The sequence below is a fragment of the Theropithecus gelada genome, chromosome 18 (assembly GCF_003255815.1).
Source record: "Theropithecus gelada isolate Dixy chromosome 18, Tgel_1.0, whole genome shotgun sequence".
Lineage (NCBI taxonomy): Eukaryota > Metazoa > Chordata > Mammalia > Primates > Cercopithecidae > Theropithecus > Theropithecus gelada.
Window position 1 is genome coordinate 35077873 of NC_037686.1, and position 26497 is coordinate 35104369.

The window sequence follows — 26497 nt, forward strand, 5'->3', positions numbered from 1 at the left end:
AGACCTCTACAGAAAAGCTGCAAAACACTGATGAAAGAAACCAAAGAGGATACAAAAATCAAATGGGAAGACATTCCATGTTAATGGATTAGAATAATTAATACTGTTAAAATGGCCATATTACCCAAAGCCATCTACAGATTCAGTGCAATCCATATCAAAAGAGGGATGCATTTTTCACAGAAATAGAAAAAGCAATCTTAAAATGCATATGAGGCCAGGCACAGTTGCTCATGCCTGTAATCCCAGCACTTTAGAAGGCCGAGGCGAACAGATCACTTGAGGTCAAGAGTTCAAGACCAGCCTGACCAACATGGTGAAACCCTTTGTCTACTAAAAATATAAAAATTAGCTAGGCGTAGTAGCTCGTGCCTGTTGTCCCAGCTACTTGGGAGGTTGAGGCATAAGAATCACTTGAACCTGGGAGGCAGAGGTTGCAGTGAGCCAAGATCATGCCACTGCACTCCAGTCTCAGCATAAGAGTGAGACTCTGTCTAAAACAAAACAAAACAAAACGAAAAAAAAAAATGCATATGTAACCTGAAAAGAGCCTAAATAGACAAAGAAAAAAGAGCAAAACTGAAGGCATCACATTATCTGACTTCAACATATATTATAAGGCTATAGTCACAAAAACAGCATGCATGGTATTATTACAAAAATAGACACACATAGCCCAAGGAAGCAAAATGGAGCACCCAGAAATAAACCCACAAATTTATAGCCAATTGATTTCCAACAAAGTTGCCAAGAACATGCATTGGGTAAAAGGTACTGTCTTCAATAAATGGTGCTGGAAAAAACTAGATAGCCATATGCAGAAGAATGTAATGAGACTTCTGTCTCTTACTACATACACAAAAAAATTCAAAATGGATTAAGGACCTATTTGTAAGATCTGAAACTATAAAACTACTACAAGAAAACATAAGAGAAACACTCCAGGACATTGGGCTAAGCAAAGATTTCATATGAAATACCTCCAAAGCACAGACAACAAAACCAAAAATAGACAAATGGGACTGCATTAAAAAAGCTTTCTACACAGCAAAGGAAACAGTCAACAAAATGAAGAGACAACCTGTTGAATCGGAGAAAATATTTGCAAACAATTCATCTGACAAGGCCTAATATCCAGAATATATAATGAACTCAAAAAACTCAATAGCAAAAAAGTAAATTAATTAATTTTATAAAATAATAATTTAATTAACAAGTGAGCACAGAACTGGAAAGGATATTTCTCAATAGATGACACACAAATGTCCAACAAGTATATGAAGAAATGCTCAATATCATTAATCATCAGGGAAGTGCAAATTAAAACCAAATGAGACATTATCTTACCCTGGTTAGAATAAGTATTATCAAGTAGTGAAAAAATAAAAGATCCCAGTAAAGATGCAGAGAAAATAGAACTCTTACACACTCATGGTGAAAATGTAAATTAGTATAGTGATATGGTCTGGAATTATGTCTCCATCCAATTCTCAGGTTCAGTTGTTATCCCTAATGTTGGAGGTGGGGCCTGGTGAGAGGTGATTGGATCATAGGGGAGGTTCCTCATGAATGATTTAGCACCATCCCCTGAGTACTGTTTTTGTAATAGTGAGTGAGTGAGTTATTGTGAGATCTGGTTGTTTAAATGTGTGTAGCACCTCCCTCATCTCTTTCTCCTGCTCCAGTCATGTAAAAAGTGCCTTCTTCCCCTTTGCCTTCCACCATGATTGTAAGTTTCCTGCAGCCTCCCCAGAAGCAGAAGCCACCATGCTTTCTATGTAGCATGCAGAACTGTGAGCCAATTAAACCTCTTTTCTTTATAAATGACCCAGTCTCAGGTATTTCTTTATAGCAGTGCAGGAACAGATTAATACATACAGCCATTATGAAAAACAGTATAAGGGTTTCCAAAAAAAGTAGAAGTAGAACTATCATATAATCCAGAAATTTCACTACTGGGAATTTATCCAAAAGCAATGAAATTATTATATCAGAGGGATTCCCATGTTTGTTGTAGCACTATTCACAGTAGCAAAGATAAGGAATCAACTTAAATGTCCATCAATGGACGAATGAATAAAGAAAATGTGATATATAAACACAGTGGAATACCACTTGTCCATAAAAAAAACAATGAAATCCAGGCATGTGCAGCAACATGGACAGAACTGGACCTCATTAAATTAAGTGAAATAAGCCAGGCACAGAAAGACAAATATCATATGTTCTTGCTTATAAGTGGAAGCTTTATTTTATGGAGGTAGAGAGTAGAATGATATTTACCAGATGCTAGGAAGGGTGTGAGTGGTTGGGAGTCAGGGATAAAGAGAAGTTGACTAATATGTAGAAACATACAGTTAGATTGAAGGAATAACTTCTAATGTGTGGAAGCAGAGTAGGGTAGCTATAGTTAACAATGAATTGTATAATTCAAACTAGCTAGAATATAGGACTTGAAATGTTTCTAACACATAGAAATGGTCAATACTCAGGATGATGGATACCCTAAATACCGTGACTTGACCATAACATATTCTCTACGTGTAACAAGATATCACATGTACCCCATAAATATGTACAAATATTATGTATCAATAAAATATTTCTAAAGTTTCCATATTAACCTCTTGATATTTATTTATTGGTAAGCTTGTATATTCTGTCTCTTCCACTAAAATGTAATCTCTATGAGGACAGGAAATTTGTTTTGTTCATTGCTATAGCCCATCTCAGAAATAATATTAGATATGTATTAATTATTAAAAAATGAATGAACATGTGTCAGAATATTGATAGGTAAAGCAGCCAGAAGGAGTAAGACTTCTCCTAACCCGTAGAACTCAACAGTAGTAAGATTATACTAGCATATTTAAACAATAAGTGGTTTATTCAAAAGAGCTTATCATGAGTGCTGAGAAAAGAGTGTTTACTCAATTTTTCTGGGACTGAGTGAAATCACAGTCTATTTTGGAGTACAGAATAAAGTGTTGTAGTCTTTATTGCAAGACCAATGCAGTCGTGAGAGATGTTTTACACATTCTTAGTATGACATCATTAAAACTTTCAGTTCTCTTAACTTACTTGGACTGATTCAATACCAAACAGGCAGGTCGTATATTCCAATGTAAGACAGCTGTCATGGAGATCATATGCTACTCATATCCAGTTTTTCAATAGAGATTTCACATAGTAGATTGGATCAGAATTTCCAATTATGACTTATTCTCTTTTATGTAGTTTTGCCACAGGAAAAATTATGATAATCATATGTGCTTTGAGTAATTTCAGTCGTGGTGACAGTAATATCTCATTGCAAGTTAATAAATTGACATTATGGTTGCCTTTCCATTCTCTATGAATAAATTCTCTGAGACTTCAAAGAAGAGCACAAAGTCTAGGTTGCCTTTTCCTGACAGCATTCCATTTCACCATTTTCATCTTATAGTTCGATTAATTCCTGCTAAGGAAATCAAAATATTCATTTTGTCTTCAGCAGAGTAAAAAGTAATTATATCTAAATTATTTCACTTAAAAATCATGGAAAACAATGTCAACACTGCATTTTTATACATGAGGAAAGGCCAGCAATACATGTTAAATTTTTCAAGGTTGAAGGGACAATAAATACTTTAGTCATTCACTCAACAATTTATTGATAATCTGCTATAAAGCATACACTGATCATTTTTGGGAGACTCCAATGACTAAAACAGCATTAATTTTTTTTATTATACTTTAAGTTTTAGGGTACATGTGCACAATATGCAGGTTTGTTACATATGTTTACACGTGCCATGTTGGTGTCCTGCAGCCATTAACTCGTCATTTGTATTAGTTATATCTCCTAATGCTATCCCTCCCCACTCCTCCCACCCCATGACAGGCCCCCGTATGTGATGTTCCCTTCCTATGTCCAAGTGTTCTCATTGCTCAGTTCCCACCTATGAGTGAGAACATGCAGTGCTTGGTTTTCTGTCCTTGCGATAGTTTGCTGAGAACCATGGTTTCCAGCTGCATCCATGTCCCTACAAAGGACATGAACTCATCCTTTTTTATGACTGCATAGTATTCCATGATGTATATGTGCCACATTTTCTTAATCCATTCTATCATTGATGGACATTTGGGTTGGTTCCAAGTCTTTGTTACTGTGAATAGTGCCACAATAAACATACATGTGCATGTGTCTTTATAGCAACATGATTTATAACCCCTTGGGTATATCCCAGTAATGGGATGGCTGGGTCAAATGGTATTTCTAGTTCTAGATGCTTGAGGAATTGCCACACTGTCTTCCACAATGGTGGAACTAGTTTACAGTCCCACCAACAGTGTAAAAGTGTTCCTGTTTCTCCACATCCTCTCTAGCACCTGTTGTTTCCTGACTTTTTAATGATCACCATTCTAACTGGTGTGAGATGGTATCTCATTGTGGTTTTGATTTGCATTTCTCCGGTGGCCAGTGATGATGAGCATTTTTTCATGTGTCTGTTGGCTGCATAAATGTCTTCTTTTGAGAAGTGTCTGTTCATATCCTTTGCCCACTTTTTTGTTGGTTTGATTTTTTTCTTGTAAATTTGTTTAAGTTCTTTGTAGATTCTGGATATTAGCCCTTTGTCAGATGGGTAGATTGCAAAAAATTTTCTCCCATTCTGTAGGTTGCCTGTTCACTCTGATGGTAGTTTCTTTTCATGTGCAGAAGCTCTTTGGTTTAATTAGATCCTATTTGTCAATTTTGGCTTCTGTTGCCATTGCTTTTGGTGTTTTAGACATGAAGTCCTTGCCCACGCCTATGTCCTGAATGCTATTGCCTAGGTTTTCTTCTAGGGTTTTTATGGTTTTATTTCTAACATTTAAGTCTTTAATCCATGTTGAATTAATTTTTGTATAAGGTGTAAGGAAGGGATCCAGTTTCAGCTCTCTACATATGGCTAGCCAGTTTTCCCAGCACCATTTATTAAATAGGGAATCCTATCCCCATTTCTCGTTTTTGTCAGGTTTGTCAAAGATCAGATGGTTGTAAATGTGTAGTATTATTTCTGAGGGCTCAAGCAGCATTTATTTTCTAGCTAAGGAAGACACATGTAACTATATACTAAATAAGAAGGTAATATGTGCTTTGAGAAAAAGAATAGAAGAGAGTGAGTGTATTCTGGAGGTTTGATGGTGGTCAGTGTAAGCATGTTTGAAAAAAAGGCATTCGAGCCTTGAAGCAGAGACTTGAAAAAGGTAAGGATGTTAGCTCTTTGAGTATTTGAAGAAACGTGTTCCAGGAAAGGAAATATCAAGTGCACAGATGGCAGTGTAAGACATTATCTGGCATGTTTCAGAAACAAATAAGGATATCAAATAAATGAGGAAGAATGCTAAGAAATAAAAGTCAGATGGTCAAGGTATGTCACTCATATGCTTGTATATGCTGTTGTCAGTTAGCTTTTACTCTGGGTGAAATGAGGAGCTACTGAAGGGTCTTGAACAGAGTGACATAATCAAGCTTATGTTTTAAAAAGATCTTTCTGGTATAAAAATAGACACATAGATCAATGAAACAGAATAGAAAGCCGAGAAATAAAGCCACATACCTACAGCCAACTGATCTTCCACAAAGTCAAGGAAAACATACACTGGAGAAAGGACACTGTATTCAATAAATGGTGCTGAGAAAACTGGATTGTCATATGCATAATAATGAAACTGGACCCCTATCTTTACCGTATACAAACATTAACTCAAGATGGATTAGAGACTTAAATGTAAGGCCTAAAAATATATATATATAAAAAAAAAAACTAGAATAAAAACTGAGAAAAACTCTTTTGGACATTATCCTTGGCAAGTAATTCATGACTGAGACCTCAAATACAAATGCAACAAAAATAAAAATAGAGAGAATTTAAGTAAACTAAAAAGCTTGTGCACAGCAAAATAAGTAATCAACAGAGTGAACAGACAACCTGCAGGACAGGAGAAAATATCTGCAAACTATGTTTCCAACAAAGGGCTAATATCCAGAATCTTCATGGAACTCAAACAACTCAACAACAACAAAATAGCTCATTATAAAGTGGGCAAAGAACATAAAAAGACTTTTTTTTTTTTTTCAAAAGAAGACACACAAACAGCCAACAAATACATGAATAAATGCTCAGTATCACTCATCAGAGAAATGCAAATTGAACCAATGAGAAATCACCTTACACCAGTCAGAATGTTTATTATTAATAAGCCAACAGGCCAGGCGCGGTGGCTCATGCCTGTAATCCCAGAACTCTGGGAGGCCAAGGCAGGCAGATCACTTGAGATCAGGAGTTCAAAACCAATCTGGCCAACATGACGAAACCTCATCTCCACTAAAAATGCAAAACTTAGTAGGGCATGGTGGCACATGCCTGTAATCACAGCTACTCAGGAGGCTGAGGCAGGAGAATTTCTTGAACCCAGGAGGTCGAGGCTGCAGCGAGCTGAAATCATGTCACTGCATTTTCAGCCTGAGTGACAGAGTGAGATTCTGTCTCAAAAAATAAATATATATAAAAAAAGTAAATAAATAAAAAATAAACAAATAAAGTCAGCAAATACCAGATCTTAGTGAGGATGCAGAGAAAAGGGAATGCTTATATACTCTTGGTAAAAATGTAAATTAATACAAACTCTGTGGAAAATGATATCAAGATTTATCAGAGAACTAAAAATAGAACTACCATTTGATTTAGCAATACCACTACTGAGTACCTACTCGAAGGAAAATAAATCATCACAGCAAAAAGGTACCTACACTTGTATGTTTATTGCAGCACTATTCACAATAGCAACGACATGGAATCAAACTAAGTGTCCATAAAAGAAAGACTGTATAAAGAAAGTGTAACATATATTTGACATATCTATATGTCACATGAATAGATATATATCTCACACACACATATATATATATATATATATATATATGCCATGAAATACTACTAAACCATAAAAAATAAAGAAATCATGTCTTCCGCAGCAACATGGATGACATGCAACTGGAGACAATTATCCTATGTGAAATAACTCAAATATAAATTCAAATATCATATGCTCTCACTTGTGAGAGCTAAATATTGTGTACACATGAACCTAGAGTGTAATAATAGATACTGAAGACTCCAAAAGGTGGGATGGTCGAGGGGTGTGAGGGATTAAAAATTACTTAATGGAGACAAGGTACAATATTCAGGTGATAGCTACACTAAAAGACCAGACTTCACCACTATACAATATATCCATGAAACAAAACTGCATTATTACCCCTCAATCTATAAATAAATAAATAAATAAATAAATAAATAAATAAAGGCAAAAACAAAACAAAACAAAAAAACTCTGTTATAGTGAAAATAAGCTGCAAAGTGAGGCAAGAGTAGAAACAAAGATCTAAAATAGTAATCTAGGCTGGGGATTCTTCTGGCTCAGATCAAGATGGTAGCAGTAGAGGTAGTGAGAATAGATGAATGTTGTACATATCTGGAAGTAGAGTCAACAAGACCTCCTGAGCATATATTGTGTGGCAAAAGAAAAAAATCAAGAAATAGTCAAAGGTTTTAGGCATGAGAACCCAGAATGATGAGATTACCATAGAGATAAGGAAGGCTGGCCAGGCACGGTGGCTCACATCTGTAATCTCAGCACTTTGGGAAACCAAGGCAGGTGGATCATGAGGTCAAGAGATTGAGACCATCCTGGCCAACATGGTGAAACCCCATCTCCACTAAAAATACAAAAATTAGCTGGGTGTGGTGGTACATGCCTGTAGTCCCAGCTGCTTGGGAGGTTGAGGCAGGAGAATCACTTGAACCCGGGAGGCAGAGGGTACAGTGAGTTGAGATCATGCCACTGCCCTCCAGCCTGGCAACAGAGCAAGACTCCATCCAAAAAAAAAAAGGAAAGCAAGCAAGCAAGCAAGCAAGAGAGAAAGAAAGACAGAAAGAAAGAAAGAGAGAGAGAAAGAAAGGCTGTAGATGAAAAAGAATTTTTTTTTGTAGAAAGAACCAGAGGTCAGCTTTGAACAGGGGAATTTAGGAATGTCTATTAGGCACCTAAATGGAGAAGTTGAGTTGGAAGCTGGAGATATAAGTATGAAATTCAAGAGAGAAATATAAGATGGAAAAATAAATTTTGGAGTTGTAACATATACATTATACACAAGGCCATGACACTGAAGACAATCACCAATGAAGGGAATGTGGAGAGAGACAATAAGAAGACCAAACGCTGAGTCTCAGGGGGACTTCGATATCTAGGTAAACAGGAAGAATCAGACAGTGTCAGAAAAGCTGTTACAGAGGTTAGAGGAAAATCAGGAGAGTATGATATGCTGCATGCCAAGTGAAAAAAGTGGATGAAATCCAAGAGTGGTAGAACATATCAAATGCTGCTGGTAAGTTAAAATGGAGATAACTGATATTGTCATTGGACTAGTCACTAAAGAGTCAAGGTAACCCTCATAAAAGCAATTTCAGTAGAGTGCTGAGATGAAAACATGACTAGAGTTGATTGAAGAAAGTAGTAGAAAGGGAATTAGAGTTTGGTGGTACATTCAGCTCTGAGCGGCTTTATAGCAAAGCAGTGGAGAAATATGAAAGGCACTAGTAGAAGAAGGGGGGTCAAAAATGAATTTTTAATCTTTCTTAATATTTAGAGTGCAAAAAACACCATTTTTATGATGATGAGAAGTGATTCATAAAAAGAAAAGATTGTTTTGAGCAAGATTTTTGATTTGGACATGGGGATGGAATCTACTGAACGGAAATGGCAGTACTGGCTTATGCAGGAGCATTGGCAGTTCACCTAAGTTAACAAGTGGCAAGGCTAAGTGTGGACTCAGAGTGGTGGGTAGTTTTGGAAGTATCTTCTGGATGGGAGTCTTTAAAATTTGTTTTCTGGTTGTTTCCATTATCTAAGTAAAGTAGAAAGCAAGGTCATCAGTGAAGATAAGAGGAGAAGTTGGTGATTTTAGGGGAGTGAGAAACTGAGTAGTCTATGACCTGGATATGTATTCCAGGGCACCGTTAAAAGCCTATTTAAGATCAAGCATAATACATTTAAAGTGAGACCAGGTTTCATGGTCATACTCAGCTGCTCCAGTGCAATTTCATAAAAGGTTTAGGTTTAATTTGGGTGGTGCTTAGCTTACTATATCAAATGAGAGAGTTAACGGGTCTGAAATTATGTGACCATAGAAATCTAACTTAGATAACAGGGGGAAAAAAAAATGACACTGAAGTTTCTCATGCATTCTTTGTATTCCACAAATGTTTTGATCATTCATAATAAACATGCACTGTGCGAGGTCCTGTAGGAAAGAAATTCAAAACAAAGCAGGCATGTTTCCTGACATCATGGAACCTACTTTTTGTATGGGAAGATGAACAAAAAATTAATAAAACTTTTAATTCAGAATTGAATAAATATGATTAAGAAAACAAGCTGTGTGCTGATATAGGAAATGCACTTGTATGTTTTGCATTTGTATGTGTGTGTGTGTGTGTATGTATGCCTATGTGTGTGTTTATGTGGTAAGCAGTTAATTTAGATAAGATGATCAGAGACCTCCCTGAGAAGATATATGCAAACTGAGACCTGAAGAATGAGTAAGAACTTGTTCTGTAAAGAGCAGAAGGAAGGTGTTCAAAGTACAGGAGAGTATCTTGACGAAACCCAAAGGCAAAGAAGAGGTTGCTTGGCATACTTAAAGAACTAATGGGAGTCCAGTGTGGTTGGTGCACAGCAAGCAAGAGGGTGTTACAGGATCCATTTGGAAAGAAAATAAGGAGCCAGGATGAAGGCAGAATTCAATATCCAATTTAATTAGTTTCATACGAATTATTTTTCTATCCTATCACATTCAAACATTCCAGAGTCATTAATAAATATAATTATTCAAGTTTAGTTTATAGGCCTTGATTTCCTTCAAGACTTATACTGGAGCACTTATTCTGCCAAGTAGTAATATCCTCCCTTCTCCAAACCCCTTCAGTAAGTATCCATTCAGTGTTGCTCTGTAGACCATGGCTCTGTGGTTTGCTCTCTAGAAGAATTGGATACATTAATCTATGCAAATATATAAATGACTCCTAATGGCTCTGGGCATTAACTCTCCCCTAAGCATTTACATTTTAACAAGAATTTTCTAGTGACACAAAGGAGTGACTCTATTAGTGTACATTTTAGACACAGAACAGGCCATTTTAGTGTAATTCAAACACAGTATTTTTCTAAATTCACAGCTTAAGAAGTATTTTGTTTTTCTACAACAGATATTGAAAAATGTATACTTAATGTGGTACATTTGTTCCATGCTGGTCTAACAGCCATTGAGCATGAGGCTATCTGCAGATGACCTGTCTATATTGTTGATGTACTTTGCTGCTTGTATAAAGTCCTTGTTTTTTCAAGCTTCCCAAATCATTCAGGAACACTTAACTCTATATATAGCATTTTATTCTTTTTTTGTAGAACTTGTTACAGTCCTTACCAATTGCTCAGAAATAATAAAAATCTTTCAGTTGAGAGTATTATGCAGTTTTCATGGTTTGTAAGTGAAACTGGAAGTCTAAAACACTAAAAGAGGAAAAGCATTCTCAGTTGAGTCAATTACAAGAGGATGTGTTTCTTGAAAATAGAATATTTAAGTATAGTTGGAAACTTGTTGGTCTTGTAAGTTTCTGGGCACTGTGAGAACCAAATAAATTGATGGGCAAATTAGATAATAAAGTAATAACTGATTGCTCAGTTGTTAAAGTCGAAAGCAACCCTAAGAAAAAATTGGTTAGGTCCTTAAGGCCAGTTTTTTTGTAACTAAATTGTGTTCTGTATTAATGTAATGACCTTAAGTCATCTTAAGGCAATGAGACAAAAAAGAAAAAAAGAAAGAAAAATTGGACTCTAGACAAAGAGATATGATCAGCTCTCAAAGATGATGAAATAAAAGTAGGCAAAGAAACTCAATGAAAAAGGAATTCTTGCCTATCATTGTGCACCTTTGACTCCTTTGCTTTGAACAATGCCTGAAACATAAATATTTGTTAAGGAACTAATATTGAATAAAGAGGAAGGATTAGGAGAGCAGAGGAGTAAGATGAGAAAAAAATAAAGACTGATTGGCATTAGCACAATGCTTTTAATTTGTCATGAAAATTTTCTTTTGCTAATCATTTTAGGTCAAGAAATAGTAATTAACAAACAGAGAATTTTTATAAAAGACTGCTAGAACACCTTTGATTAGTATTAGTTTAGTTGCTCACCAGGACTCTAAAGTTACTATAGCAATATCTAAAAATGATTAATGCTTTCCTACAAATGTATTTGCTTATTAATTTTCCATTTAATGAATATTTTATAGCATCTGCTATGTGTTTGACATTCTGTTTAGGTCCGGGATACACTAGTAATAACATATTGGGCGTTTTTAACCTTTATGATACTTTAATTTGACAGATAATTATCTAAACAATTATTTAATTTCTTAGAGATTAGTGATATTAAAAGTATTCAAGATTCTAAAAGAATGCATAAAGGAAAGGTTTATTTTTGGGAAGTCAAAAGGGGCACTCTTGAGGAAGCAATATTTAAATTTAAGTTTAACAGAAAACAATGAGTGAATAAAGCAAAGATGTAGGTGAAAAAGTGAAGAGCATTCTGGGTAAAATATGGGTGAAAATGCCCTAAGAGAGAAAAGGGCTTGACTAGTCTGTGGATCTAAAATAAGGTGGATGTGGTTAATGCCCAATAAAGAAGTGGCAAGTGTGGAAACTGAAGACATAAATAATAGCAAGACCATGAGAGTCTTCACTTTGTTCTTAGAATTTGTTTATGCTAAAAATAATACAACACTAGGGACCATCAAACAGAGATTACAGTAGTCCAAATTTAAATTTTTCAAGATATTTTTTGGTTCTGTGTAGAAACCAATTTTAAAACAAGTCCAAATTGGAGATGGGTGTGGCTTAGAAAAAGATCGCAGAAAAGGTTATAGAGAGATGGGAACAGTTTTAAAACCTGTTATAAAGGTAGAAACAACAGAATTTTGTGAGTGGTTTAATGTAGAAGTTTAAATAGGTATCATGAATTATTCATGGGTTTCTGGCAAGAGATGCTGGTGGGTGGGGTGCTTTACCATGAGAAAGAGTCCTGGAAAAAATAAACATCTACTACAGAAAATCAGCTATTAGTTAAAGTTGAGGCATGTTTAGATTTTCTGCCTTGGAACAATCAAATGGAAAAGTTAAGCAGGCTGTCAGTAATATTCATCTTTCTCTCACAGAAGAGTATAAGACTGTAGGTATCTAAACCCTTAGCCAGGCCTGCAAGATGTTCAAAGATCTGGTGCCTGGTAATGTATTTAGCTCTCGCTTTCCATCCTACATATCATGCCATTTACTCTACCCTTGGGCTTCTGGTTCCCAAAATGCCCCAGCTCTGTCACTTGTTGTGCTGTCTTGTCTCGGTGCCTATACTTTTTGTTTTAGCAATCCCTCCTCTTCACTGGCCTAATTCCTATGCATCTTTCAAAAATAAGTTTAGAGCAGAGAGTATCTGCTCTAACCTGTCAAACAAAATTATGGCAGGCAATTGTTTTGGACTGAACTCCTGCCCTGGGCCTAACACATGAGACCAAACCAAAATGAAGTCACTCACGCTAGATGCCACAAAACCAAACTGAAATTTCAAGCTAGCAAATAGACCTGTGAACAGACCAATCCTTTCTGAAAGCAAGAGATTCCATTCTACCTGAATCTGTGTAATAAAGAAGTCTCCTCTGTTTTAACCCTTTCAAAAACAGTAATGTGAAGTAACCTGATGTTAACCAATCAGCTTTTCCTTTCTATTGTTATAAATTCATTGGTTACTGATGTTGAAATTGTTGCCAATAAATAAGGGAAACAATTACTCCTTGGGAAGAGCAGTGATATCAAATATTGTATCTAACTGTTTTCAGTGATAAAGGGATCTCACATTTTCAGAATTGAGGTATATTTGAAAGAAGAATAACTCTAAGCTGAATATAAGGGAGAAAATAAAGCCATATAGATCCCTCAAATATTTCAGAGAAAAGGCTATTTAAAAGCCTCAATCAGTAGGGTAACAAACAGATCTAGAGAAGGATTGAAAAATATTTATTTCCTATCTCAATTGTGAAAAAAGTATCCTTGATAGGTGTTATGCTTTTATAATTTGTATGACTTTCAAACTGTACTAATATGAATTTCCTCTTGAGAGGTCATTAAGTCAGCCACACTGAGTTATAGTTATGTAGCAGAAGTAGGTGAAAGGTAAATTATTTTGGACATTTACCTTCTGCAAGCAGGATACCAATGGAAAATTGTTAACCAATATTCCCACTAGAAAGGCCAAGAAATGAAATGATGGGAAAATCGAATCAAAAGTAATAAAGTACTCTATGTTTCCATTTTCAAACTTCTTCCTCTAAAGCTGTTTTATTTATAGCCAGATAAAGGTATGATTTTAGCTATCTGTTAGTACTGAATGTCCAGGTATCTTAATCTCAAGTGATAGATGTGTCTCATGGATAACTAAAGGAGACATCATCATATACTTCTTATTTCTTCTTTTTGAAGGAGTCATTTATGATTTATTCACATCTACTGCCCTATTCAAGCTGTTAGATGTGACAGGCTGGTGAACAAGAGGCTGGTTTTTGAGACACCAATACATACAAAGCTTAAAGAATAACAGAAAATAATAAACAACTGAATTTCTGATTTCATAAATTATATATTATATTATTGAATTTTCCAACAAGATAAAAGATTCAGAGATTTTTCCAAAGGTTGTCCCTCTTCTGTAACTTACAGTGTGTGGTATGAAGCTATTGGCATTCTAGAATCTCTAAGATATTTAGAAAATTGACTTAGAGAATTATCAAGCAACTGTTGCAGCTAATCACTTCTAACACTTTGCAAAGTAGTTACTTTCTCTTTAGAAACAAACCTCAACTTAGTGAGGAAGTCCTTTCCAGTTACCACATACTAATTGCATGTACTTAAATATAATCAATTTACTGCAACTGATGAGGTGGTCTTAATAAACAATCAGACATTTAAAAATAAGTATGCTTTATATTTGTCAGCAATGGCATGCAAGCTAATATTCTGGGGGCCTTTTGGGGAAGAATACAGGAGTATAATTTACAGGATGACATTGAATATATCAAATTAGATCTTGAATTAAAATTTCTTGATGAGCATAATAGAAACTAGATGATCTTACCCATGGGTGTGGTGAGGGTAAGAGACATTCAGACTGAGGGAACAAATAGAGTAAGTAATGGGGAGTGGTTAAAGGAGCTCGCCATCCAGACAAGCAGTTAGCCATGAGGCTATATGCCCCCATCTCTGGGAAATAATGCTTGATGTGTTTTTAATACCAGTGTGTTTCTAAGCAAAGAATACTACGGTGGACTCTGCTTGAAAATTTCCAGCCAATTCTTTAAAGTAGGTTTTTGAATGAGTAAAGCAATTTTAAAGACACCTTTTGTGCTTTGAAATAAGGAGAAAACGTGTTCCCCAATGCAAAGCGTCTACAGTATATTATGACAGAAAGACAACTGGGTAGGAGGAATAAAACATGAGTGGTGTTTTGGCTCTAGCAGTATTTTTACACCTTAAATGTCAGTTTCCTAACCTTCAAGATGAGAATGATGGATAATGTTATGTCTATATCTAACGTTCCAAATGCACCATTAACATGGTTAAATAACTCTGCAGTAGAAAATTCAGAGACTGACAGAAGTGAGTAAATGACCAAATACATATATACTCACATCAACTTTACTATCCAGAGTATAATTTTATTATCCAGAGAAACTTCTCAAATGCAGATAGATATCCATTATTACATACTGAAATCACTTAATGGATTCCAACCATCATTTACCAGAAAGAAATAAAATAGAACAGATAATACTAGGGTACCCGGCGAGAAGTAAGGACAAATATTGTCTCTTGAAGTTTCTGTTGTGGTACTGAGAGACAGGACTAGCTGGATTTCCTAGGCCAACTAAGAATCCCTAAGTCTAGCTGGGAAGGTGACCGCATCCACCTTTAAACATGGGGCTTGCAACTTAGCCCACACCCAGCCAATCAGAGAGCTTACTAAAATGCTAATTAGGCAGAAACAGGAGGTAAAGAAATAGCCAGTCATCTATTGCCTGAGAGCACAGTGCGAGGGACAAGGATTGGGATATAAACCCAGGCATTCAAGCTGGCAAGGGCAACCCCCTTTGGGTCCCCTCCCCTTATATGGGATCTCTGTCTTCACTCTATTTCACTCTATTAAATCTTGCAACTGCACTCTTCTGGTCCTGTTTTGTTAGGGCTAGAGCCAAGCTTTCATTCACCGTCCACCACTGCTGTTTGCTGAGGTCACAGACCCGCCTCTGACTTTCATCCCTCCGGATCCAGCAGGGTGTCCGCTGTACTCCTGATCCAGTGAGGCACCCATTGCCACTCCCCATGGGGCTAAAGGCTTGCCATTGTTCCTATGCTGCTAAGTGCCTCAGTTCGTCCTAATCAAGCTGAACACTAGTCACTGGGTTCCAGAGTTCTCTTCCATGAACCACAGCTTCTAATAGAGCTATAACATTCACCACATAGCCCAAGATTCTATTTCTTGGAATCTGTGAGGCCAAGAACCCCAGGTCAGAGAACGCGAGGCTTGCCACCATCTTGGAAGTGGCCCACCTCTATTTTGGAAGCAGCCTGCCACCATCTTGAGAGCTCTGGGAGCAAGGACCCCCTGGTAACAGTACGTTAGGTATTATAGATTTATGTGTATGTGTTCTGGGTAATAGAGTAAATTATATTTATTTTCCATCAACATTGCTAATATTTTCAAGCCATTAGTGACAGTGTCTTTATTTGAGCTTACAGAGAAAAGAGGTTTCTACTTACCTATAGTGGGGTCATGATAATCAGGAAACTGATGACTAATAAACTGCATTGTCATTGCTGAAAGAAAGAAAAACGCATTTTGTTTAATAAAAATTCACCAATTAATCAATAAGTTATTTACCAGCATAGTTCACCAATCTTTTAAAAGGTTCTGGTGAATAAGTTAGTTATGTGAGTGACTAATTTAATTTCACACAAAATGAAAACAGTAAGACAAAGTTCTAGAGGGAAAAATGTGTCAGATAATGCCAGATACTTCTCTGAAATAAATATGTACAAATTTTAAGTGTATTTCAATAAAAATGGTATTAGAGTAAAAACAAAGAAGCTCTTGACATAATGAAGACGTAAACCAGTTACAGAATCCCTCTTGACCTGCTCTGGTTAAATAGTTGGTAATGATGTGTAAGTCCCTTTCACCAAATAATCTGTACAATCTTTGGAACTCTTAAGTTTTTCATCTTAAAAGTGAATAGATAACCTCTGAAGTTCTGATGAACTATAAAATATGTAATTACATGATTTTTATCTTTAACTGTTCAAAATTAAAATTATTTCAGTTACTTTTATTTTGCCTAATAAATTTATGTTATTGACCACCTCTTTTTCATTACTTTTTTTCTGTAATTCTGTATTCTCCACATTATTTCCAAACCTATGATTCTGTAAAACATTTGTAATATTTCTATTGTAGAGTATTTCCTCATGTGAATTTCCATTATTAGGAAGCAAAAGAAACTCTGAAGCAAAACAACAAACTTATATAAAAATAGTGTATAATAGCTCTTCTCTTTCTTTTTTCCTTACTCTTGCATGTGTGTTTGTTAACAGACTCTCTCCCTGAGCAAACGTTAGGTAAGATCCTAAGCCTTCTTCTCTACTAGGCCTCAAACATGGACCTTGTCCTTGCATTCTGACTGGGTCTGTATAGCCCACTTGTAGTACAAATCCTGCTAAGTCAGTTTAGAGAGAATCCTCCCCTGACATCTGATCACTCTGTCCTACCTTCAACAAGAATCCTGCTAAGTCAGTTTAGCAAGAATCTTCCTCCCCTTGATGTCTCCTCTTACGAATTTTCCATTCACGGGTGTAACTCCTCCCCTCTCACCTTCCTCCTCCCCTGTACCTTGCCTATAAATCTCCACGTGTCCTTTCTGTATTTGGAATTGAGCCTAGTTATATACTGAGGACTCTTTTCCCTTGTGGAAATAGTTCCTGGATTAAATTTATTTTTATTGCTTCAACTAGTGTCCAGCTCTGGCTGTTTGGTTGTTTTTAACAGTGTATACACACTTTAGCAAATGTTCAGGGCAGAGAAGACTCAGTTACATTCAACAAACACGTAGAATGCACTAGTCTGACCCTGCTGAGAAATGCAAAGAAATGGAAACTGACCCAGTGGAAGAGAATTTCTGTTTTATGCTTTAACAATTGCTTACTTCCTTTCTTTGCATTGACAAAAGAAGTCTCTACATGAAAGTATTACTCAATTTGACAGCCTTGGGCAAATTTTTGAAATGCAAATCAACATTCCTTACAGATAGCCTGAGGAGTTAGAATACTTCAGGTAAACACTGACAGCAACATGTTTATTAAGTGGATATGAAGAAGCATTTGGAAAATGTTTTCCTGAGTTTTAAAATGGCAGTTGTCTCCCTCTCTTTGTTCCTGACTGGTTTGCTCCCAGTTAGAATACAGAGGTCAGAGGCATGGCTTCATGTGAGCAATTAGCTATGGGTAGTCAGTCATCTCAATTTCAATAATAGCTTAGTTCAGTACACTTAAAACTAAAATGAAGATATTCCTAATCCACTCAAAACAAATGGATATACACTTAATTACTAATGTGATTAACAGCCTCAACATCCATCTTATGATAGTCAATTATTTACGCTAAAATCTCAAAGATGTCTTTGCATCCCTTCCCTCTCATATCCTCCATACAAACATAAATTTTAAGTTTTCACTCCAACAAATTTTTCAAACATCTTGATTCTGCTATTACTCTAGTTCAGAATCTTATATTTCTTTTGAAAATCTCTATTGTATTAGACTAAAAACTGTTTCCTCCATAATTATTTTATTTTCTTTACATTAGCTCTTTCCCAATGGTACCATCATCATCATTAAAAAAATTATGTCACTCACATGTCAGCTGCTATTAAAATAAAGAACATAATCTTCAACATGATATGCTAATATATGTGGTCTTTCGTGAACCACATTCATCTTTCCTTTTAGTCTGAACTTATACCACTGCCCAAACAGCTACTAGCCTTGTTCTCAGACTTAGTGTGCTACTTTCCATCCATGAGAATGCGTTTATCCTATGATATAAAAATGACCTTTGCCATCTTCATTTTGATATCAGAATAATGAAGACTCACTCCTTGCCAAAACTTCAGTCAGGCTTCTCAGAACCCTCTTCTCACCTACACCTAAACTTTTGTACTTCCATATTCATCTTTTCATAACCCAGATTTAGCAAAAATACTGCTAAATCAGTTTAGAGAGCATCCCTTACCTTTGATATCTGATCATTCTCAATACCTGATCAAATTCTTCATCCCCACCACTCCTCAAGAAATATTTTATTTCCCTGCCTTCAGCAAGAATCTCATTAAATTTGACCAGAATCGCCCCTTCTGGATATTTCTTAGTAATTTTTCCATCCACTGACCCCAATCCTGCTTCTTGGCTATACATCTGCCTTAGTGCTTGCTGTATTTGGAACTAAGACCAGTTCTACATGCAGTTCTTCTTTATCCTTTGCCATAGTTCCTGAATAAAATCTGTTCTTACCAATTTAACTACTCTCTGGCTCTGAAATTTTTTTTTTTTTTTTTTTTGAGACGGAGTCTCGCTCTGCTGCCCAGGCTGGAGTGCAATGGCCGGATCTCAGCTCACTGCAAGCTCCGCCTCCCGGGTTCACGCCATTCTCCTGCCTCAGCCTCCCAAGTAGCTGGGACTACAGGCACTCGCCACCACGCCCTGCTAGTTTTTTGTATTTTTTAGTAGAGACGGGGTTTCACCGTGTTAGCCAGGATGGTCTCAATCTCCTGACCTCGTGATCCGCCCGTCTCGGCCTCCCAAAGTGCTGGGATTACAGGCTTGAGCCACCGCGCACGGCTGAAATTCTTTAATAATGTTAATAATGATTGATATCTCTACCAAATGTCACACCATTCTATCCACACATTTAAACGTTTCTCTACCAGGTATCAGTACATGATAGTCATGGAAGCTATCAAGAAGCAATAGAACGAACTGTTATGGGCTAAGTTAATTGCTATGCAATTGGGAAGGAATTATGGAGCCTGAAGAAGTTTTGAACAAATTTAAGAAAAAAGATGTGAAAGCATTTTAATAATAGAAATATTTAGATATAGACTTGAGAAACAGACAGCCAACATCAGAAATAAATGAATCAGTCAAGGACTTACCTGTTACAGTTATTTATAAGAACACCTAGGCCAGGAGCAGTGACTCACGCCTGTAATCCTAGCACTTTGGAAGGCCAAGGCGGGTGGATCACCTGAGGTCAGGAGTCAAGAACAGCCTGGCCAACATGGCGAAATCCCATCTCTACTAAAAATACAAAAATAGCCGGGCGTGGTGGCGCATGCTTGTAATCCCAACTACTCCGGAGACTGAGGCAGAAAATCACTTGAACCTGGGAGGTGGAGGTTGCAGTGAGCCGAGATTGTGCCACTGCACTCCAGCCTGGGTGACTCCATCCTGGAGCCAGACTCCATTCCCCACTACCCGCCCCCAAGCCCCCACCCTGCAAAAAACAAACAAACAAACAACAACCAAAAAAAAAAAAACCCGGCATATATTTAGATGATGGAATTTGTGCTGTAATGGAAACCTGCTGCTTGTTGTATAATTGAAAAAAACCCTTTAAGTGTGGAATCTTCTGACCCGCCGCTGAGACAGAATCAAAGCAAAAGGAGCCAGCTGAGCTTTGTTTCAGAACTCAAAGGATAATTTCAGAAAGACTGATTTGTATAAGTTTCTTCTGTGTTTTACAAAGTGGATCCCCTATGGGACATCTAACAGGTATTTCCATTTGGGGGAGATAATTTGTAAAAAAACAATTTTTGAAAAATCTCTCCTAAGTACCTATCAAGCTCAACCTATTATCACACTGGAGAGAATCTGCTATCAGTCAGACTGGAGATTAAATTTTATTTCATTTTATGTTACATAGTTTTACCTCCTCAAAAAATTGGCATTCTATTATTCCTTGCTAAAGAGCAACTTCATAAGAAACTCAAACTCATAATTCTATCGTTTTTTCAGATATTTTAATTGTATTGACTTTATAATATCTTAATACATTGGTTCTAAAAATCTAATAACAATGGTCTATCTTTTACTCCCAAAACATTCGTTTATATACACACAAGAACACAATATTGAGAAATGAGTAATGATCAACAAGTCCCAAGTAAGAACAGTTGTCCTAGAAAATACCAGCATAAGTCAGAAATCAATATTTTGATCAGAATGTTACTGTATAAGTGAATAATTGAACTGTGAATTGTGGCTTTTATTATTAAAAAGTTTCCCTTATGTCATTTAATTATTTTTATTGTTTTGGTCTGATCAAAGTTATAATCACTGCCTTAACTTTGTTTCAATTTTGGGGGTTTATTCCTAATTTTTCTTTGAATTTACAATTGTAAATCACTGTGTTTCAAGGGGTTTTTGGTACACTATAGTGCTGGATTTTTTTGTACCAATTTAAAATTTGTTTTCTTTTAATAGGCAAGTTAAGTCCATTCACATTCTTGTACTCATGTTCTTATTCTTGTTTTAGTCTAGGTTTAAAATTGAATATAATAAATCTTCATCATTACCTATTTTTTTCCAAAATTTTCCCAATCTTCTCTTGATTGGATGGAGGAATACATATATATATATATGTAATTAATGGGTACAATATTTCCAGTGTTCTTGCCTATTTAAAACTATTTTTCTATAGCCTTGATACTTACAAGACAACTTAGCTGGATATAAAATACCTGTCCTGCACTTTTCTAAACCATATTAACTGTTTGATCTGTTTTCCTGGAGATACTAAGGATTCTTTTTTCCTTATAGTCCACTAGTTTTACTAAGTTATGTCTTGAAATTAATAGTTTCAGGCCAGGCATGGTGTTTCATGCCTGTAATCCCAACACTTTGGGAGGCCGAGGCAGGCGGATCATGGGTTCAGGAGATCAAGACCATCATGGCTAACATGGTGAAACCCCGGTCTCTACTAAAACTACAAAAAATTAGCTAGGTGTGGTGGCAGGTGCCTGTAGTCCCAGCTACTCGGGAGGCTGAGGCAGGAGAATGGCATGAACCCGGGAGGTGGAGCTTCCAGTGAGCCAAGATTGCGCCACTGCACTCCAGCCTGGGTGACAGAGCGAGACTCCATCTCAAAAAAAGAAAAAAAAAAATAGTCTCAGATTTTTTTTTTCAGGTACAAGTGGGTCTTTTCAATAAGTAAATATATATTTTCTTTAATTTCTAGAACTTTTCACTAATTTTTTTTTTTACATGTTGTTTTTATTCTTCAAGGATTTGACTTTTTATACTGTTGAATATTTTTTGCCTGGTTTTCATTTCTACCAGATTTTCTCTGACTCTTTAGACCTTGTAAAAATTATTATTAATCACATATTCATTCTCTTGATTGTTTCCCTGCTCTTCAAATGTCTCATTTTTCATTCCAAGCTATTCTCCCAAGAGTACCCTGTGATTTGTCCATTATTTCTGAGATGATTTTGTCTTTTCTTACAATTTTTCTTCTCAGTATATATCTTCTTTAAGTTATTTCTGTTTCTTAGTTTTTGAATTTCTGATTCTGTGTTTAAATTCATTTACACAATATTATTTGAGGATATTTAATTCAGTTAAGCTTCTTGTAGTACATGTCAATGCTCTGTTAAATTTTGGAGGAGAGTATTTATTAGCTTAAAACAGTTGATTCACTCTTCTTTTTTCTTCTTAGGGTAGTTTTGTATCATGTTTGTTTCACCTTTTTTTCTCTATTCTTATGCGTTACATATTCAGTTATTACGTCAAGGGTGTTGTCTTCTGTCAGGTTAGTACAGTGCAGGGTTTTTATTTTTATTTTTTTTCAAATTATGTAACATTGACAGGTGGTGGGGATCATAGAAGTAATTGTCTTATCTTGTTTCTCTTTCTTTTCAACAGAATCTTTAGTTTTATTCACTACCTTCCTACCTTTTCCTTCACTGCCACATCTTGAAGGTGAATACCTCTTTTCTAATTATTTCCGTCTCCCTGAGAAGCAGATTGTCAGTTCTGGTTCTGTTTACTGTCAAGCACATTATCACCTCTGTGAAACCTAAAGTTCCAGACTAATTTTCAGTATTTTGGCAATTAGAGTTGTATGGCTTTCTTTCGAAAAATGATTTTACCTATATTTCATTTGAGTACTTGATTTTCCTTTCCTCTTTTTCTCAATCTTTTAAGTCTTCCCTCTGTCCATCCTCTACAACCCCAACCTTGTAATGGCACCAGAATTTCTGTTGACTTTTTTTTTTTTTTTTGAGACTGAATTTCGCTCTTGTTGGCCAGGCTGGAGTGCAATAGTGCAATCTCAGCTCACTGCAGCCTCCACCTCCCGGGTTCAAGAGATTCTCCTTCCTCAGCCTCCCGAGTAGCTGGGATTACAGGAATGTGCCATCATGCCCAGCTAATTTTGTATTTTTAATAGAGATGGGGTTTCTCCATGTTGGTCAGGCTGGTCACGAACTCCTGACCTCAGGTGATCCACCCTCCTCAGCCTCCCAAAGTGCTGGGATTATAGGCATGAGCCACCGCACCTGATCTCTGTTTTACTTTTCTACCTAGAGGTAATTTGGCATTCATAGTGTAGATCACATGTGATTTAATTGTACTTCTTGTTGGTATTTTGGCTTTGTGGAAGGATATAGGGAGAAATTCAGATTCAAGAGGCCAACTATATTCTCCTATTCATTTCTCACTGACCAGTAAATTCTTATGTGTAAGATAGAGCCCACAAAGTTCTTGTAAGTATAGATCTTCAAAACTTGATGCTGAAAATGAGCAATTAATTTTTTCATGGAGAATTTATGTCAAATATGACCTAAACACAATATATTTAGTTTCTGTTCTTATCTTTGCATCAAATTACTTCAATTAGATGACTAGAACTTATTTGTCTAAAAAGGCCGAGAGAGAAATGTAAGAAAGACTGTCACTGGATTGCAGTTCGGTCAAGACCGCTTAGACCAAGAAAAATCATGCTGTCCGTTCCAAAAGATTTTAAAGTTCACCATGAAACACCTATTGAGCACCTACTGTGTGCTAGATAATGACAATACCAAATTAATAGGTGGAACCCTTCAAATATAGTGAATTCTAGATGTGTTTTAGACCTCCTGAATCAGAAAATTAAGCTGCATGCATATGTGAGTGTGAGTAGGGGAGAGATTGATGGAAATAGGTGCCCTGGTATAAGTAGAATGTATAAGAACACATTTCCTAGCTTTGTCTTACAAAGCATTTATTAGTGCAAAAGGCAAATAGATGAACAAAGCTTTTGGTGTCTTTGCTGCAATTATTTTTCACTCTTGTCAAAAGCAACATAAGGGAGGCTGGAAGATGACCATTCTGTTCCGTGGAGTCTTTCCCAGATCCTCTCATCAGGTGGTCTCCCACCCCTCAGAACTTCAAGGCCTCCTCTGAGTTCCTTATGACAACTTGGCAGAAAAGTGAAGTAAGAGAACTCACAGAGACTTGCATGACAGAATGTTAAGGAAAAAAAGTGCCATAAATATTGTACATTACTATATCCACAGTCTATTATCAAAACTCAGTTACTTGGTTCCTCCTAACTACTATGAGGCTGGGGTGCATGTTAGGAAGAAAAGAAAATATGTTTGGTGAACACATAGCAGGCTTCAGCATAAGGGGGAAAAGGATATTTAAAGGAAAGGTGGAAATGCCAAATGAAGGAAAATGAAATGTTATACTTTCCCCCCAAAAAGAAAAATCATTTTCTGAAAAACTAACTTTGGCCTTAATGTTACTCTGTATCTTACTAGCTTCTATAAGGAATGCTCCTAAATTATCTGAATAAACACCTTTTAATTTTTGATGAATATTACCAGAAATTATTATAAAAAACCATACTTTTAAATTTTTTTGTAGGGTGCAACAACTTACATGCTAGAAATATATGCATAATTGTATTTATTGCTTTTAAAATTAATTATCTAGATAGGAGTACATCTGAAATAATATGTGATGCATTTTTTCAGGTTTACTATGTGGTTATCATAAAAATATCTGGGAAAAGAAATAACAATAGAAGGTTTTTTCTACTGTATGCACATAAATACTTCTTTGAAAGTTGGTTAGTGGCTTTATGGATACAAAGAAAGTGAAGAGTGTATATGAGTAGAGAAGACATTGGATTAGAATACTTGCAATCTTAATAAAAGTAATTAGGGATGAAAATAAAGAATGCTTAGTAGACTCAATAGCCCTTTGCTTCGACTTCTAATATTATTACAGTTAATTTATTACCCTTGTATATCAATTAAGAATACTATCCTACTGTAGAAATGGACATTACTGAATAGTAAGCTCTGGATACTATTAGGAAGTACCTGATGGATTTCATATCAAAGACCCTTTTTCTTTATTAGTGGCCATATCATTAACATATGTTATGTAAATGTAGTGTTTCTAAGGACTTTGTAAAATATTCATTAAGTACATATAATAAATAATGGCCAAATGCATATTAAATGTTCATACAATGGTAGTGGTGAGAGATTAAAAACAGTCATTTTTTAAAGCAAACACATTTTGTGTGGACTTCTTTTTTCATGCGCATATTTTTATTTAAATTTCCATTTTATTATTTAGATATTCCCATAATTTACTATTTCATTTTAAAGTTAAATATAAGTCAACTGCTTCTTGCTTTGCATAATTCAGTATTAAATCATCAAATTTACTTCTTTGAAAATCTGACAATATTATATATCACCCTCCTTGGAATGTCAGTGGTATTTAGCCAGAGGCAGAGACTGTCAGTTATGAAAGAGGAAAATTATAGAAAGGGGTTATTTTCCACAAAATTATATATATACATATATATATATAGCATAAGATCATACAACTCATTATTACTCCTCCAACCCACATCTACTCCTCCAAAAAATACTTGATATTTATGCGAAGTACTAAACTAAAGCAATTTAGAGAATAATACAATCTAAAAACTCAAAGACAGAAGTTGGCAAATCACTGCTTTCCCTTTGAGAATTGATGTCCTGTCAGTGAAATGGGAAAAATGAGATTGGGAGACAGGTCACTAAGATTTAGCCCCATTTCTCTTGGTTTTTGGGACCTTGAAAAAATTACTCAAATTCTCTGCCTTAATTTTCTCATCTGAAAAATGAGAGGAGGGAAGAGAGTTAACTTAAAACCACCTCCAAATGAAGCATTCTGCAATGCCTCTTTCTTCATTTCATTGTTACTATCGTCATCATTCCTTCCTCATCTATTTAGGATCTGGTTATTTCTCTTGTACTCCAATCCTCTATTTTAGTCATTCTGTTTCCGTCACATTGACCTTCAGAGCTTGTCATACCTTTCAGTAACCCCCTTTCCCAAGGAGCGTCTTTGTTGGTGCTTCTACCTGTGCCTGGAGAACTCTCCTCCAGATACCTGCATGGCTTGCTCTATACTTCTTTCAGATTATTACTCACTTGGGCCTTCCCTGGGAGGTGTTGTCTCATTACTGAATTTCAATCGAAACCCATTCCTCCTCCTTGGAACTCCCTATGTTCCCTTGCTGGCATTCATTCATTCAAAAATATTATGTGTCAGACAATGTTTAGATAGTTGGGATATATCAGTGGACAAAACAGATGAAGACCCTTGTCTTCTAAAGGTTTACATTTGAGAAGAGGATGGGGAGCTGTGCAGGAGGACAGCCAGTGAAAATACACACACATTTCCTTACACAGTAATAATATGTTTAATGGTGACAACAGCAACAAAAAATAAAATTATGATAGCATTATTTTAAAAATAAACATTTAGTGTGGTAGTTGGGATAAAATTCTATGGTAAAATTAAATAAATAGACCATTTTCAACAAGAATAAGAACCATGTATCCTTTTCCACTATTAAATAACTTGTTCATATAGTTTATAAAAGTATAATCATGAGTATTAAATTATTATCTTTTATGTCCCAATAGATACATTTACAAGAAATTATAGGATTTTTATTGAAGACATCATTATTTAAAATAAGGCAGAAGTTACGTCTTTTAAAAATTTAAATTTAGGATAATATTTTATATATCAATTTAAAATTATTTAAGTTTGATTTATAATCTTACAAAATTCCTTGAAGGAACAATTTAACAAAATTGTTTTGAGAGTCATGCAGTAATGTGGTCAGGTTACAGAGCTATATCAAGGAATCAAATTGATTGGGCCATAGGACCCCAAAGCCAGACTCTTTCCATTGTGCTAAT

The 26497-nt window shown here is 35.8% G+C and overlaps 1 protein-coding gene across 1 annotated transcript in view; it reads right to left on the reverse strand.

Moving 5' to 3' along the window:
* RIT2 (Ras like without CAAX 2) overlaps positions 1-26497 on the reverse strand; it is a 377863-nt gene that overhangs the window by 277719 nt on the left and 73647 nt on the right. The window contains exon 2 of the mRNA XM_025365360.1: positions 15948-16004. Coding sequence (XP_025221145.1) covers positions 15948-16004 — 57 coding nt within the window. The remainder of the gene's footprint in view (positions 1-15947; positions 16005-26497) is intronic.